The 16,923-nt window shown below is 50.5% G+C and overlaps 1 protein-coding gene across 3 annotated transcripts in view; it reads left to right on the top strand.

Moving 5' to 3' along the window:
• Nucleotides 1-6,065: 6,065 nt before the first annotated feature.
• ATP9A (ATPase phospholipid transporting 9A (putative)) overlaps nucleotides 6,066-16,923 on the top strand; it is a 119,625-nt gene continuing 108,767 nt past the window's right edge. The window contains exon 1 of one of the 3 annotated variants that reach the window (XM_079127000.1): nucleotides 6,066-6,436. In XM_079127000.1, coding sequence (XP_078983126.1) covers nucleotides 6,150-6,436 — 287 coding nt within the window. In that variant the 5' untranslated portion in view covers nucleotides 6,066-6,149. Of the gene's footprint in view, nucleotides 6,437-7,115; nucleotides 7,234-16,258; nucleotides 16,280-16,923 lie in introns of those variants that run through there. The other 2 variants (XM_079127004.1, XM_079127003.1) reach the window with 2 other exon arrangements.

The following is a 16,923-nucleotide window of genomic DNA, read 5'->3' as shown; positions in this document are numbered from 1 at the left end:
CGTTCAGATGTGAGTGGTTGGAAGTCACAAGATGGCGGAAGCCTGCTAGTTTCAGGACCCTTACCTGTTGGGGAGGCCCACTGAGCCTGCCAAGAAGCTGTATTTTGGGATCTTGTATCATGTCCACAACTAAACACATGGCAGGCAATTCACACCTTGCTTCTTGGCATGCTGTGTTTTATGATCTCTGCCTCTAGAAGGCATTCATTTAAAGGAGACACTTTTTCCAGCAGAGAACATCGGCTTCCTGAGTTATTTTCTTAGGTCCAGTCAATCCCTATTGGGGATTGGAAGCAGTTCTATTTTCTGCTTCCAAACAATCGTTAAGCACATAAAATAAGGAAAGTCTCTGTTAAAAGAAAGTGAGCTGACTTTCAGAGCTATCTAAGTCATCTAATGTGCTGGGCCCAGCTGTGCATGCCTGTAATCCCAGCGACTCCAGAGTTTAAAGAAGAAATTGCTGTAGGTCAAGTTTGGCTGTTGAGGCATGCTTTGGGCTTCTATAAAGATTTACTGAAGCTTTATTACTTTGCTTAACTCTGACCAATAACAACTTTGCATGTATTGCTAGGGATGGAAACCAGGGCCTCACAGACATGCCAGAATTCCAAGTATTTCTAAGAATGAAAATGAGTTTAGTTGGACCAGGACAAAAGGAGCACGAGGTAGTAATTTACCTATCAAGTAAAAGTGGGCCTCACGATTGAGGTATCAAGGTAAGACCTTGCACCGGGCCCAATGGCACACATCTGTAATTCCAGCAGTTGAGTGCAAAGCCAGCCTCAGCAATGATGAGGTGCGCTAAGCAACTCGGACCTGTCCTAAATCAAATAAATAGCGGGCTGGGGAGATAGCTCAGTCGGCAGAGTGCTTGCCTTGCAAGCACAGGGCCCTGGGTTCAGTCCCCAGCACCAAAAAAAATAAAAGTAGGGCTAGGGATGTGGCCCAGTGGGTAAGTGCCCCCAGGTCAATCACCAGTACTCCAAAAAAAAGGTAAGACCTTGCAAATGTGCTCAAAAAAAGCACCGGCGCCATGCGAGATGGTGCACACCTGTAATCCCATTGACTCAGGAGGATGAGGATGAGGCAGGAGAGAGTTTGAGGCCAGCCTCAGCAATTTAGGGAGGTCTTAGGCAATTTAGCAAGACTCCCAAAATAAAAGGGCTGGGGGTGTGGCTCAGTGTCCCTGGGTTCAATCCCAAGTAGCAACAACAAAAAACAAAAGCTGCATCAAGGGTCAGGGTGTGGCTCCGTGGTAAAGCACCAAAGTTCAGGCAACTAAGAACGTTGATTTGAATTTACAAACATGCAAAACATGGGCAAGATCCACAGGGCAAATAATGAGCTATGTAACCCTGAGAAAATTCATTTGCATTTCTATAAACAATCATTTGCATTACTATCCATTTTCTGCAATTTATACAGTCGCAAAATAGTTGAAAGATAGTGAAGGGCACAGGTAACCTTGAGGGGTATGCCCATCAGATCCTTGTCACCGTTCAAGGTCTTACACTTCCTCCATGAAGCTGGGATTGTTGCTTATTAACTGTCTCCAGCACCCCTTCTGTTGATTTTTCTCCTCATGCTGAGGTTGCACCCCTGCCCCAGCTAAAAAGATTTCCCTCCTTGGCTGGGGAGGTAGCTCAGCTGGTGGAGTGTTTGCCTCGCAAGCAGAAGGCCCTGAGTTCCATTCCCAGTACCGCAAAAAAAAAAAAAAAAAAGATTTCCCTCCTAAACTTCTCGGTTCTCCTTTTGGAGATAAAAAGAGAACATTATTAAGTCCTAGCTATATGTTATTGATTGTAGAAAGCTGTTAACCTAAGGTGTTCTTAGAGGGGTGGAGGACAGGATTACTAAGTGTTCAGAGGCAAAGGCATTTAAAAATTCTTTAATGTCACCTTGTGGCTCAGTGATTCTCAAGCCAGGGACAATTTTGCTCCCACCTTGACATTTCCCAACATTTGAAGACATTTGTGGCCATCACAGTGGCACAGGGCTGCTACTAGCGCGGAGTAGCATTCTTCCAAGGTTCTCTAACAAAGAGGTGTTCAACCCAATGTCAATGCTGCCACGGCAGGGAAGGTGCCTGGGGAACACCTGGAGTGTCCATTCAGAGAGGATTCACTCAGGCAGAAGATTCTAGGCACCAAGAGGACTTCATGTCCTCTTCCCAGCCTAACTTCACCCGAAGCATTTGTTACTGATTCTGAGTTCCTGTTTTCCCGGCCTTCATCTCTCCACCGCCTGCGCCCTTGACTCCTGGACCGCTTACCACCAAGCACTGCCTCCTTATTGCAGATCCAAGCAGCCGCCGCTAGTGTGGAGGTCTGAACACAAGGCTTCGTGGGGGCAGAACTGAGCGTCTCGGGGATATTCTGGCTATACCTGACATTATGGGGGATGTTGTGTGAAGTCCATGGACCAGTTTCTCTGATTTCTGGAAAGGAAAGCAGAGGATGAACTAGATTGGGTCATTTGGTTTTTGTTTCGTTTTCCTTCAGTACTGGGGATTGAATCCATGGGTCATCTACCACTGAATCAAATCTCCAGCCCTTTCATTTTTTATTTTGAAACAGGTCTAGCTAAATCGTCCAGTCTGACCTCAAACTCAGTCTCCGGAGTAAACTGGGATCCATGTGCACCATACCTGGTTAGATTGCTCATCTCTCAGAGACCTTTCCAGGAATCTGGGAGTCAAGGGTTTCTTGCACCCTGGACCTTTGGATGGAGAAAACTGTCACAGACCCCAAAAGGGGCTGTTCCTAAGAAAGCTGAACTATGAGATAGCATGATGGGGCAAGGACAAGAGCTCTGTGTCCCTTGAGGCACACCCAGTCTAACCTGCCCATGTTCCATTGCTGCCCGGTCCTCGCCTGCCTTGGGTTGCAGGGATTCCAGACAAAATGAGAAGATCTAAGAAGCACTTAGTACAGTGCCTGGCACATGATTGATCCTCATCCAAGGTCTGCTCTTAACCACTCCTACTGTTGTGACTGTGTCATTAGAGCATATACTGTACCATATTAAGTACTGTGACCTCCAGGAACTGCTCTGGAGGACCACCGGGTCGTTCTCTTGTCTGACGGAAGCATCTAGATCTTTCCTATGATGAGATAAAAAACTTAAGAGGCTCAATTCCTGAGGGCTTGCCTTGCTGAAAGGCAGTTTTTAAAAAAATGCCTCCTCTCTGATTACAAAGTGCACTAAAGAACATTTGGAGAAGCAAAAGCAGTAAAAACCACTAAAACCAGTAATATGTGTTGACTAGAGAAAAAGCATATTCACAAAATGAAAAAAGTATATACTAATACAAAATGTTAATGAGAGAGACTGGGGGTCAAGCCTGGGGGTTGATTATAGAGCATGTAAAAGTCTCTTTACTGTCTGCTCTCATTTTCTGTAAATTGAAAACTACGATGACTACTAAAACAAAACAAAAGAAGACTATTAATTGAATTATGTTTAAAAATCCATCTGACCAATCACAGTGGCACATGCTGATACTCCCAGTAACTAGGGACCTTTTGGTGGGGGTGTGCTGGGGATTGAATGCATAGATTCTTAACACTGAGTACATCTCGAACACTTTTATATCTTTTGTATTTTATTTTGAGACACGTGCGCTCTCTAAGTTGCTTAGGGCATCACTGAGTTGCCCAGGCTGGCTTCAAACTTGTGGTTTTCCTGCTTTAGTCTCCTGAGCGGCTGGTATTACAGGCATGTGCCACCATGCCCAGTTAATTTCAGAGATTAGGGAGACTATGTCAGAAGGACCACAAGTTTGAGGCTACCCTGGGCAACTTAGGGATGCACAAACAAACAAACAAAAATCCATCTGGACTATTTTGGCATTTATCCCTGGTAATACTGTGGCATTTATCCTTGGACTGGGAATAAGTAATATTCATAGCCATAGTAGTAGCGATTGTAATAGGTCACTTCTTACCTGCTCTCCCAGCACTGAGTCCTTCCCACACTCTGTCAAGGTGAGCCTCACGAGCTTCCTCTGTGCCAGGCACCCTCCTTCACACATGATTACTCATGCACTCCTTCCCTGGCTCCTATGAGGCTGTTACTGTCATTATCCCATTTTCAGACGAGGAAGCTGAGGCCCTGCGCGCCTCCTAACGTGCCCTAGCCGGGAGGTGGTGGAACTGACATTAGGACCCTAGATGAGGGGACCACGTTTGGTAGTGCGTGTTTTAGGAAACGGGGCAGTCTGAGGAAGGTGGCCATGGTGGTTCCTCCCTAAGGCCCAGAATTCCAAATCCTGAATGTATTTGGAATCAGGAATAGTTGGTGCCTGGAAGTGTCATGATAACTGTGGGTCAACTTCATGAGAGGCCATTTTTCCTGCTTTCTGCAGCACGGAAGGCCCTGCTTTGAGCCCAGCCTAGCTCCTGGCTAACCTGTGGTTTTGTGCAGCTCCTCTGAGCTTCTGTTTCCTCACCTGTGAAGTAGGTTTGATCATTCACACTTGGCCTACACTTGAGGGGGAACACGGAACTCTGCATAGGTTTTAGGTTCTTGATAAAAACAACAACTCATGTTTATTGAATATACCAACTGTGGTTGCAGTTGATCTGAGGAGAGTGGGGATTTAAGGGACTGGCTCAGGGAGCATTTATGGAGTGTTGGCTGTGTGTTCCACATGTGGAGCATCATTCTAATGCAGGAGAGAGAGCAGGAAGCAAAGGTCTATTGGCTGAAGAATGCTACTTCCTCCTCAAAGTTATAGGCAGGATCTTCTAATGACACGCTTCCTTCCTTTGTTTAATGGCAACATTGAGGATTGAACTCAGGGCCTCACGCATGCTTGGCAGGTATGACTGAGCTAACATCCCCAGCCCTGACATACTTCTTTTCTTAAGCAACTTCTTTAGAACATAAGTCACACATCTTGCTTGGGATTCTTACAGCTCCACTTTTCTTTACCCAGTGCCCCAGAAAATGGGATATTTGGTGGTTCCACCCTATATGGAGGCAAACATACTAAAAGGTGTCCACATCCAACATGAAATATAATTTGAAGTTTGCTTTAGGTTGGGCATGGTGACTCATGTCTGTAATCCCAGTGGCTCAGGAGGCTGAGGCAGGAGGATCATGAATTCAAAGCCAGCCTCAGCAACTTAGCAAGGTCCTAAGCAACTCAGTCAAAAAATAAAATACAAAAAAAGGGCTGGGGATGTGGCTCTGTGGTTAAGTGCCTCTGAGTTCAATCCCAGGTACCAATAAATAAATAAATAAATAAATAAATAAATAAATAAAGTAAAAGTTTGCTTTAGTTGGAGATTGATTTATTATTACACTTGAGTCTTTTTACGTATTGATTTTTAACCTTTTTTCCCCAAACTTTTTTTTTTTTTTTCTGTTCACAAAACTTTATCACCCCTTTGGAAATTTTGCGGGCTGTCGACATTATGTGAGTGCCAGCGTGAATGTGGAAGGGGTCAGGTGCGTGTGTGACTGTGAATCACAAGATAGATGGTACAGCCTGACTCCATTGTCTGAGGACTGAGTGTGGGGCACACGTGTAAGTCCGCAAAGGTGGCTGGGGGCGTGAACGTGGGAATGAAGGGTGCCATTGGGTGTGATTGTGAGTTTCAGGACTACAGGTGGAGAGTGAGGGTGTGGGTAGGGCAGGGTGAAGGATGAGGGAGTCAGAAAAACCGAATGTGCCAAGGTGCATGTTCCTGTGTGACTGTGGTTCTTGGGGGCACACGTGTGTGAGATGGAAGGTGCATGGATGAAGTGACCAAAGGTGGGTGAGTGCGGTGGGTTGCGCGCGGGTGTGCAGTGTGTGTGATTGTGGATAGGGGTGTTGCTGGGGGGTGAGCGTGGCAGGGTGTGTGTGCACGGGAGGCTTGTGTGAGCATGAATGTGAGTGTGGAAAGGTGTGCGTGATTGCGACTGCTGGAGATGGGTGGGCGGCTAGCGGGGCGGGCTGCTGGGGGTGCGGCGGCAGGGCGCGCGCGCGTACGGCGGGGCGTGGGCGGGGGGCGCGTGGCCGGGTGGGCGCGCGTGGGGGGCGCGCGGCGCGGGCCGGGGGCGGGGACACTGCGGCTGCCGCGGCGGCGCGGACACGGCCCGGCCGCCCCCCGTGGCAGTCGCGGCGCCGAGCAAGCGGGCGCAGCGCGGAGCTCGGGCCCATGGTGCGCCCGTGTCCGTCGGTCGGGCCGCGCGGGCGGCTCCGCGCGTGGCCCGGCGCTCGCGACCTCGCCCCTTCGCTGCGGGCCCGGCCCGCCCGCTGCCGCCGCCTCCTCCCCCGGGGCGGCGCGGCGCCGGCGGGCGGCGGCGCGGAGGCCGGACCGGGCGGCGGCCCAGGCGGCGCGGGGGGCGCGGCGGCCAAGGCGGGCGGCGCCGCCGACATGACGGACAACATCCCGCTGCAGCCGGTGCGCCAGAAGAAGCGGATGGACAGCAGGCCTCGCGCCGGGTGAGTGGGCCCGGCAGGCCGCCCCTCCTTTGTCCGTGTGCGTCCGGGAGCCCGGGAGCCAGGGAGCCCGGGAGCCGGCGCTCGGGCCGGCCGGGCCTGACAGGTTGGCCGCGCGCCGCGCCGGGCGCCATGAGCCTGCGGCCGGGCCGGGCCGGGCCGGGCGGTGGAAAAGGACCCTCTGAAGCCAGGCTCCCAGCCTGAGCCCGTCCCTTTTGGGCCTGAGAGCCTGGCTGCCTGGCTCCCCTGCCCATGTTCCTTTGGAAACCCTGAGAAGCCGGCCCGCCCAGGGCTGTTTACGGGCGTGCGGATTTGGAACCGTCGTGCCTTTTCCTCCTTTTATTGTTTCGAGATTACTCCTGGTAGTTGTAATCTCGATTCGGTCTGTATGAAGCCTTGCTCTGCGCGTGGAACGTTGCTCACCAGCGCAGACATGCTGCCTTATGGGGGAGGGCGCGGCCTTCGCCGCGGGGTCCCCCATCAGCGCCTCCGGGTCCCAGTCCGTAGAGGCTGCGCCGAGACCACCTGCGCTCCCGACCTTAGGTGGACCGGAACTGGCAGCTGCAAAACGGTGGGAGGGGCTCCTGCTGGCCGATTGACGACACTGTCCCCATCCCCCTCCCCAATTTGGGGGAAGGCGCTCCCTGGTAGGGACGGGATTTGCCAAGTGCCGTACCCTTCCCGCAGCTGCGGACCGCGAGGGCCTCCTAGGTGTGGAAGAGGCGTGGGTTTTCCCTTCCTTACAGAGACCACGGGTTGCTACTTTGTGCCTTGCCGCTTTCCTGTTCGGTGGAATGGAGGTAACTTGTTGAGGTTTCGAGGGGCCGTGGCATCGTCTAGAATAGACTTGCCTAGGAATGAGGGGTGGGGGAGCTCGTGGAAATGCAGATTCCCTGGCCTCGCCCAGACCCGCCAATCAGAGTTCCTGGGGGTGGGACCTGGAGATGTGCATTTTCACCGGCCGCTCAGGTGAGGGAGATGCCCATTGAAGGCTGAGAACGGCAGCTGGGCGGGGCCTGCGGCCTTGGGTCCCGCCCTCCCTGGGACTTCCCTGTGGCCGCCACTTCTTGCAGCGTCAGTGTGCAGGAGTGCGGTGGGGCGGGTGACATCCTAAGGGGTGTCACCCGGGGTCAGTGGAATTTTTAAAATGTAGAAATATGTAATATACATATACACATACAATTATGTGTATAATTATATACACATATATGTATATGTTATGCTGCCAGCAGCCCGATGGGTCTTTCTTTGTCCCTGGCTTTCCTGAATCTTCCGGTGAGAACGCCTCGCCTCATCGATGTTACCCCGAAGAAGGAGCAAGCCTGAGGTTAAGGGCCGCAGGGAGGACGCACGAGTGCGCCACCTCAGCGGCTGCTGTTATGCTTTTTTTTTCCCCCGCTTTGATTTTTTATGGTGCTGGGGATCAAACCGAGGACCTCGTGCCTGCTGGGTGAACTTTCTACTGCTGAGCTACATCCCCAGCCCCTATTCTGTGTTTTAAATTTTACATTCACTTGCACCCTATACCTGGAACAGTGCCTGGTGCACAGTCTACCCGCAGTAAATCCTTTAACGAGTTAAAATGATAGGCAGACTCTAAAGCCGTGTCATGATTAATTGGTGCCACGAACAATTACTCAGCACCTACTAAGTGCAGGGTCTGTCCCAAGTGATTCCAATGCAAAGGGGAGTTAAACCTGCCCAACAGGTGTGGGTGCCCTAACTCTGTGTAATTACCTGGGGACCTTAAGGCCCACCCCAGGCCCCCTTCTAACAGTTGACCTTCTGTGTCTGTGGATTCAATAAACTGCTGGTTGAAAACGTTTGAAGGAAAAACAAAAAAACCTGCTTCTGTACCAAACACGTACAGACTTTTTTCTTGTCATTATTCCCTACACAATACAGTAAAATAACAATGTATGTAGTAGCGTTTACATTGTATTAGCTGGTCTAAGTCATTTAGAAATGATTTAGAGGGGCTAGGGAGGATGGGTGTAGATTCTATGCAAATACTTTTGCCATTTTATATAAGAGAACTGAGCATCCTCAGATTTTGGTGTCTCAGGGGGATTCTGGATCCCACCCTATGCTTACCCAGGGATGACTGTATGTTTTTTGAAAGCTCCCCCCATTATTTCAATATGCAGTCATGGTTGAGAACCTCTGATCTAGTGCATGAGAGAAGAGTACAAGGAATTATTTTTAATTGATAATAGAAATATGCACTGTTCACGTGGAGGTCCAGAGGTTGTGGTGTAGATAACTTTATACTTAAATAAATAAGGTTTCTGGGGCTGGAGTTGTGGCTCAGAGGTAGAGGGCTTGCCTAGCATGTGTGAGGCACTGGGTTCGGTTCTCAGCACTACCTATAAATAAGTAAACTAAAGATCCATTGACAACTAAAAAGATATTTAAAAAAATAAGGTTTCTGGTTGGGATTGGGATGGAGGGTCACATCCCCTTTAGAGTCTGCCAGTTGGAACTGATTTATTTTCTCAACGGTGGTGTGGACTCAGATTCAAATCATGCATCTGGAGTACTGTGCATTTGCCTTTTTGGGGGGCAGGATTGACGCGAGGCCTTGAACATGCTAGGCCTGGACTCTCCTACTAAGCTACACCCCCAGTTCAGTCATAATCTGCATTTGGGGAGTGGCAGTGTCCATGTGGGAATTCTGATGTTTGGAATACCCTGGGAAGCACAGAGATGGAAAGGCTTCCTGAAATGTAACCGGGTGGGGAGGGAGGGTATGTTAAAGGAAGAAGAAACTCAGAAACTCAGAAACTCGTCGTGGCAGTCAGACTCTGCTGGGCACCTGAGGCAAATGGCCCTGTGCCTGTCCTCCCAAAAACAATGCGTTTTTTTTTTTTTTTTTTTTTTGAGGTCAGTTTCTCCATTTTGTAGACAAGGAAACTCAGATTCAATGGTATTAAATGTTCAAATGATCACAGAGATAATCAGTGAGGGGCATAAATTTGGACCCAGTCTACTCATTTGGCCTAATGTCCCATGTAACAAAGCCATAGGGGGGCTGGCAGCAGTGGCCCAGGCCTGCCCCAGCCGCGGGGGAGGCTAAGGCAGGAGCTACCCTGTCTCAAAATAAAAAAATAGAAAGGGCTGGGGATGTGGCTTAGTGGCAAAGCACCCCTGGGTTCCATCCCCAGGACCACAACTGAAAAACAAGCAAAGCTGTAGGTAGGAATTTTGGTGAAAAGTCAAAAACAAGGCGCCACACATGCGAGGGGACAGTGTTACTAACACTTCCCGATTTGCTTATTTGCTGGAGCCCCTCTGGCTCCGAAGTTCTTTCCTCTCATGAGAAAGGCTCACATCTGGATTCTGAGGAGACTGTCAAAATGGCTGAGTTAGGAAACAGGATTCCTGCACCACTCTGCTGGGGGCCACTTTATGTCACCGTGTCCTTTGCTGCTGGTGGTGTGGAGTTCCCTTCTGGATGGAACACCAGGGATTGGGTGCCAGGCGCCTGGACTCAGGATTCAAGGAGCGGAGTTCAAGTTCAGGCTTTGCTCCTTACCAGCACTGTGATCTTGGGAAACATACCTCACCTCTGTGGGTCTAGTCTTTTCATCTATAAAGTGGGAATAAACTGAGCAATGGCCAGGTTGCTTTGAGATGGTATGCATGTGGAGTGTAGGACAGTAATGTTAATTTGCCTTAGGTATTTACTGGGGCTAATGCTAATAATTAGGTGTGGGCGAGGTTTGCCTTTGGGGATCTCCAGAATTCTCTCTGGAGAGGAGGGCCTGCCTTGGATGGTGGGAAATTTAGAAATGTCACAACTTCATCGTTCTTTTCTGATCGAATTCAGGAAAATGAATAACTATGTACAGTATTTTCTCCCAGGTGCGCGGAGCCCCGTGCTGCCTGGGAGGTGCAGTGAGCTCGGGTTCTGGCTGACCTGACACTTCACCCTGCCATGATGATGCTGGGTTTTGTGGCCAAGTTGGACAGGGGGGATGCTTTGATGTTTGATGTACTTGCGCTTGGGAGATGCGGCAGTCTGGTATGGAGTAGGTTGAGAAGGAAGGGCTGATTACTTGGATATATATTCTGTCACTAGGTTTATTGAGGTATACTTTGACATCATATAAAATGTGCCCCATTGTAAGGCTGCAGTTCACCGATTTTCTTTTCAAGGAAATCCCTAAAGTGGTATAATCCAGGTTTTGAACATTTCCTGGCCCCCAAAGTCCCCTCCTGCCTGTTTTCAGTTAACCCCTTTGGCAAGTTCCAGGCACCACTGACCTGCTTTCCCTTCCGCAGGTTTGTCCTTCCTGGGGGTTTGTATCAGTACGGTCATGCTGTCCGGCTTCTTTCACTGAGCAGCGTCACCGAACTCCCTTTTTGCTGCTCACTAGGGTTGCATTGTGAGGATGTGCCACGCGTTTATCCGCTGGCCACCACGGACGCAGGGAGGTTTCCAGCTCCGGCGTTGTTAGTAACCCTGCAGAGAACATTCTAGTCCTCTGTGGGCCGCTTCCTTCATTCCCCCTGTCCACCTGCGTTGTGGAGAGCCTGCATGTCCGTCCTTCCCCGTCTTCCCTGCCGGCACCCAGGGTCCCTCCGCGATGTGCAGTTGCTCGCGGATTGGTCCTGAACCTCCTCCCGCGCTGGCGAGGGCGTCGTGCCGCGACCCGAGTGACCACCTTACTCAGGAACCAACTCCTCCTCTCCTCCCCTGCCTCCTCTCTAGCGGGCCGAGGCCAGGCTCACGGCGGGAGAATCTGCCCATGTCTCCCTCAGCACGGCCACCACCCCATGCATCATCCCCGTCCCTGTCATCCCTGCCACTCCTGTCCCTGCGCCTGCGCCGCTGACTGTTGGTGAGGTGTCACCTGCAGCCGGGGCTCTTGGTGCCTGATGCTCGGATCGTGAAGACGTCTGCTCAGAACCACTCTGTGGCTCTGGCCTCCCTGAAGCGCCGCCGTGTTTGACCTTCGCCAGGCAGCCTGGCGGCCACTAGCCCACTGACGACGGAGGTTCCATGTTCGGTAGTGTAAGGGCTGGGCGTGCAGCCCCGCGTGGAGTCCTTGCCTCGCCTAAGTGAGGCCGTGGGGTTCATCCTCAGCACCACCAACGCCACACAGTAGCACCAATGAATTCCCAAAGGAACACACTTGAAATCAAATAAAATGAAAAGCTCAGTTCCTCGTGCACTCTCCCCCTGCAGAGTCCCAGCCCCAGGTGTGGCTGGCGCCTTCCGTCGCGGGGTGCAGGCGCAGAGCAGGCGCACCAGCGGCCCCGCTCTGTGGGCAGCGCAGCGGTGGCCGTGCCCGCCCCCTGCTAGTCACAGCATGCTCTAGCCTCTCCTTGTCCAGCTGCTCCTCCTGAGCTCCCCTGGGATGCAGGCTCTGTGCACATGCAGGCAGATGTTCTGTCTGGAATGTTCTCTCTGCCCTCTTCCCCTTAGGTTCCATTCGCCTCACTGGGGTCCTATGTCAGGAGCCTTCCTTGATGTTACCTACTAGAGACCAGATCCCACTCCCGGAACCTCTCAGAGCGCCTGCTCCTCTTCTTTCTCACACAGTTGCGGCTTGACATGTGCTGATGTGATATTCAGCTGGGGACACCACGGGGCACTGCTAGTCAGCATGTTAATCCCTATTCCACGAAGCTGGCATATAGTAGGAAGAATGACTGGAGCCAGCCTCCAGATCACAAAAGGAGAGTGAAACCTCAGCTCCTAGGAATGGAGAGAGGAAAGCCCCTTCTGGTGGGAACAGGCAGAGTCTGTCTGCTGGTCTCACACTACTGCTCATTCTCCATCTTGTCTCTTGCTGGTTCAGAAATCTGCTGGTGAGTGGAATCAAGTCTGCATCTCTCTCTCTTTGAATTTTTATTTTTATTTATTTTTGGGGGGTACTGGGGATTGAACTTAGGGGTGCTTAACCACTGAGCCACATCCCCAGCCCTTTTTGATATTTTATTTAGAGACAAGGCCTTCAGTTGCTTAGGGCCTGGCTAAGTTGCTGAGGCTAGCCTTGAACTTGAGATCCTCCTGCATCACCACACTCAGCAAGTCTGCATCTCTTAACGCGCAGTTTGAGAGTGTGGGTCGGCATTTGGGGGTTCTTGGGAATGGCAAAGAGATGACCTGGGACCCCTTGGTTTGCCTTGTTCTCTTTCCCTCCACTGAAGGACATGGGCTTAGGGGTGTGTGGTTTCTGAGATGACTTAATGTCATTAAATATGAGACCCATGTTCTAGCGAAGGCTGTTTTAAGGGGAGAGTTATGTTTCGTGTTCCTGTATGATTTGGTCGGTCAGGTGTGGCCATAAGAGGAGGAGAGTGGAGGCTTAGGAAATGTGACTTGTTTTTCTCCCAGGTCAGAGAGGCGGGAGGCAGCCATATGGGAACAGCAGCAGGGGGGTCAGGAGGCAGAAGATGGGCCGGGGGAGCTGCAGGTCATGGCCTTCAGTGGGGGTTCCACGAGGAAGCAAGGGGGGCAAGTGCCCAGCACAGTCTGAGCAGCTTGATTAATTTCAGTGGGTGCTGGCAGCAGGGACGGTCTCTGCGTGCCTGACCCTGGGATGGTCAAAGCCAGGGCCATGTGGGCCAGGTAGAGGAGGTCTGGCTCTTAGTGGGTCAGCCTGCTAATCAGAGCTGTGCTCCCTGTAGGGGCCTTTAGTAACCTGAAGAACCGGTCTGCACCCGGGGCATCTCTGCCCAGCCAGGAAGGTTTCTTAAGATGTCAGAACACCATATATAGAGGAAATGGAAAGAATCCTAGGAAGATGTACCAATGAAGGTGTAAGAAGTCAAGCCTTTAATGGAGAAGAATCATAGCATGAATCTTGGATTCATCCAGAGGTTACAGCCCATATGGTATGGCAGGTAGGGCCTGGTTCCCAGGCTGTCCAGTCACCTGCAAAGGTGTTAGATTTCAGGGCAAAGGGACCTTTCAGATGCGATGAAGTGTATGACCTTGAGATGGGACTCATCCCGGATTCCCCCGTGGGCCCATGGTAACCTCAGGGCCTTTAAAAGTTGGAGACAGAGGTAGGAGAGTGTCAGAAGGATTTGAAGGTGCTGTCCTGCTGCTGGAAGGTGAGAAAAGGGCCTGAGAACGGAGGAGGCCCCAGGAGGCTGGCCTCGTGGGCAGCTGGTGCTCTGGGACAGGCGAGGAAACCAGTTCTTCCCGGAAGGAACACAGCCTGGGACACCTGGACTTTAGCCCCAGGAGACCCATTTTGGATTTTTACTCCTAGAGCTTTCCCTCTGGTGGTGCTGGGCTTGCCCCCAGGCTTCATGCCTTCTGGGCAGGGGCTCTGTCACTCGTGCACATCCCCAGCCCAGACATGCATTATTTTTAGCTTCTAAATCTGTGGTAGTTTGTTACAGGCACGAGGGGAAGCTGGGAGCGATGGAGAGACCTGGTCACAGGTTCTCACGCCGGGCTCCTTCTCCTGTGGGGGTGGCTGGGTATCAACAGGAGCCCCTGCCTGGGTGGGTGCCTCAGAGGCATGTCAAGGTCATACTTGGGCTATGTGGCTCAGTGATAGACTGCTTGCCTGGCACCACATGAAAAATAAATAAAATAAAGTTATGGTGCCCATCTACAACTAAAAAAAAAAAAAAAAAAAAAAAAAAGTCATTCTTACCCCGTGTTTGAGAGCCCAGAACTTAAATCAGCGTGTTTGTGTGACTCACTACCTGCCTGTGGAGGAAGGAACAAATATTCACTTAGGACCCGCAGTGCTTTGGCCCTGAGCCAGCAGCTTCTCATTTATAATGCACAGTGGCCACTGATGTTGGCATTTTTAGGTCCTCGTTTTACTGATGAGGAAACTGAGGTTCAGAAAGGCCAGGGTGAGTGGCAGAAACGAATTAGAACCCAGATCAGTCTTGAAAACTGCTGTATTAAAAAAAGAAAAGAGATTAAGAATGTTGTTTGGGGCTGTGGCTCAGTGGTGGGGCCCTTACTTGGTATATGTGAGGCCCTGGGTTCAATACTCAGCACCACATATAAGTAAATAAAATTAAAACATCCATTGACAACTAAGAATATATATATTAAAAAATGTTGTAGATTATAATTTAAAAAATGATATATTTTTTTTTTTGTGTGTGTGTGTGTGTGTGTGTGTGTGTGCGTGGTTTGATGATAGGGATGGGACCCAGAGGTGCTCTGTAAATGACCTGCACCTCTGTCTTTTTTTTTTTTTCTTGGTACTGGGGATTGAACCCAGGGGTGCTACATCCTCAGTCTTTTTTATTTTATTTTATTTTTTTTTTTGCGGTGCTGGGGATTGAACCCCCAGGGCCTTGTGCTTGCGAGGCAAGCCCTCTACCAACTGAGCTATCTCCCCAGCCCTATTTTTTGTTTTTTGAGACAGCATCTCGCCAGGTGGCTGAGGCTGGCCTGGAATTTGTGATCCTCTTCCCCCAGCCTCTGGAGTCAGTGGGATTACAGGTGCCTATCATTGTGCCTAACCAACCAATCGATCTTTCACTGATACCTAAACACATGAAAACTGGGCATGTTAACAAGCTGTAATTCCCGGAACATGATGTGGCTTTGTTGCCTCGTGGCAAAGAGTTGGGCTCTAGGATTGGAGAGTCCTAGGTTCATGGACCAGTTTTGCCGTTTTCCTGAGTGTGGAGGATCTGGAATGTTTGGAACTGGAAGTGTTTTAGACTTAAGATTTAAAAAATTTTGAGATATCTTGGGGCTGGGTCCCAAGTCTAAACGCAAAATACCTTGCACACATAACTCAAAGGTGGTTTTGTACAGCACTTTGTTTTTTGAGATGGGGTCTCTGTGTTGCCCAGATTGGTTTCGAGCTTGTGTGCTCAACAGCACTCATCCTGGCTCCTCCTCCTGGGAGGCTGGGGCTCAAGCTGTCTGCCACCATGCCTGCTTTTCAATATTCTATTCATCATCATCCTTCATGTCATTATTATTTTACTGGGAATGGAACAAAGGGTACTTAACCATGAAGCCACACTCCCGGCCCTTTCTATTTTTTGAGACTGGGTCCTGCTGAGTTGCTATGGCCTTGCTGCATTGTTGAGGCTCCCTTGAACTTGCAGTCCTCCTAACTCAGCCTCCCAAGCCTCTGGGATTGCAGGTGAGCACCGCCATGCCTGGCTGGGATTTTCCATTTGTTGCATGGTGTTGGTGCTCAGAAACTCTCAGGGTTTGGAGTTTGGCTGTTTAGGTGACAGGTGCTCAACTTGTTTTTGTATAACTTCAAGCCACTCTTTCCCTCCCTGTGCCTCAGTTTGCTCTTCTCTAAAGCAGGTGTGGCCTGGGGACTTGGAGAATCTGAATTCCAGAAGTTCTGCAGCCGTAGGGGAGGGCTGAGCCTCTTGTAAGTTCTCATTCTGGGTGACATGAAGCTCTTTCAAGGACATGCACAGGGTCTTACGGAGCAAGAACTTTGGTCAGCAGTGGCCACAGAGGATCCAGAGCCACCAGAAGTGGCCTTGGACCCACATCAACACACCTAACATTGCTGAGTCTTGAGTGGCAGGGCTGCTGCAGGTAGCTGTCCTCAGCGTTGTTCCAGGACCAGGGTCTGTAGATGGAGGTTTCACAGTTCATGGGACTAAGAGAAATAATGCCAATGAGGGAGTTCTTTTTACAGATAGGACTGGTTTTTTGTTTGTTTGTGTTTTTTTTTTTTTTTTTTCCCAGTACTAAGGATTGAACCCAGGGGTGCTCTACCACTGAGCTAGATTCCCAACCCTTTTTTATTTTTTGTTTTTAGATAGTATCTTGCTAAGTTGCTGAGGTTGGCCTTAAACTTGTGATCCTCCTGCCCCAGCCTTCCTAATCATTGGGATTACAGGCTGCACCAGCACACCTGGCCCGACAGATAGGTCTGTTTAATTTAATACTCTGAACATGTTTGTTTATTTATTTATTTTTCCTAATGGTGCTGGGGCTTGAACCCAGGGCTTTGTGCATGCCAGGTAAGCACTCAATCACCGAATTACATCTCCAGCCACCAGAAGCTGGAAACATTTTATGGAAGATGTCCTTTGTAATTTTTGGTGTAAAAATGCCCTTTCTCTTTGACATGATGGAGGTAGCATCTGGCATGATTCTCATTATTCACAGGAGTTCCATTCTGTGAAGTCACTGTGAGCACAGTTACCTCGTCCGGACCTCTGGCCCCCAGGGGGTGGGGTTTGGTCTTTTCAAGCCTGCGGTCACATTTTCACCGGAGGATGGATACGGAATGCTGTCGGAGGGGTTTCTGTTTGGCAGCGCCTGAGTGAACCCCGCTGTAGACGCACTGACACTGATGTCACGTTCTGCCCAACGCACGCGCTAGCTCTGCGAGGCGCCGGGTCTTCCTGGTCTCGGGAACGCGGGACAGTTCAGCTCTGCGCTCAGAGGCCGTGTCATTATTTTGAGACAGGGTCTCTCTGATTTGCCCAGGCTGACCTGGAACTTGCCATCCTCCTGCCTCAGCCTCCTGAATAGCTGGGATCACATATAGGTGCCACTGAGCCCGGGG

This window comes from Sciurus vulgaris (assembly GCF_902686455.1).
Source record: "Sciurus vulgaris genome assembly, chromosome: 2".
Lineage (NCBI taxonomy): Eukaryota > Metazoa > Chordata > Mammalia > Rodentia > Sciuridae > Sciurus > Sciurus vulgaris.
The sequence above is the reverse complement of the archived record's forward strand: the minus strand, read 5'-3'. Positions and strand labels throughout refer to the sequence as shown.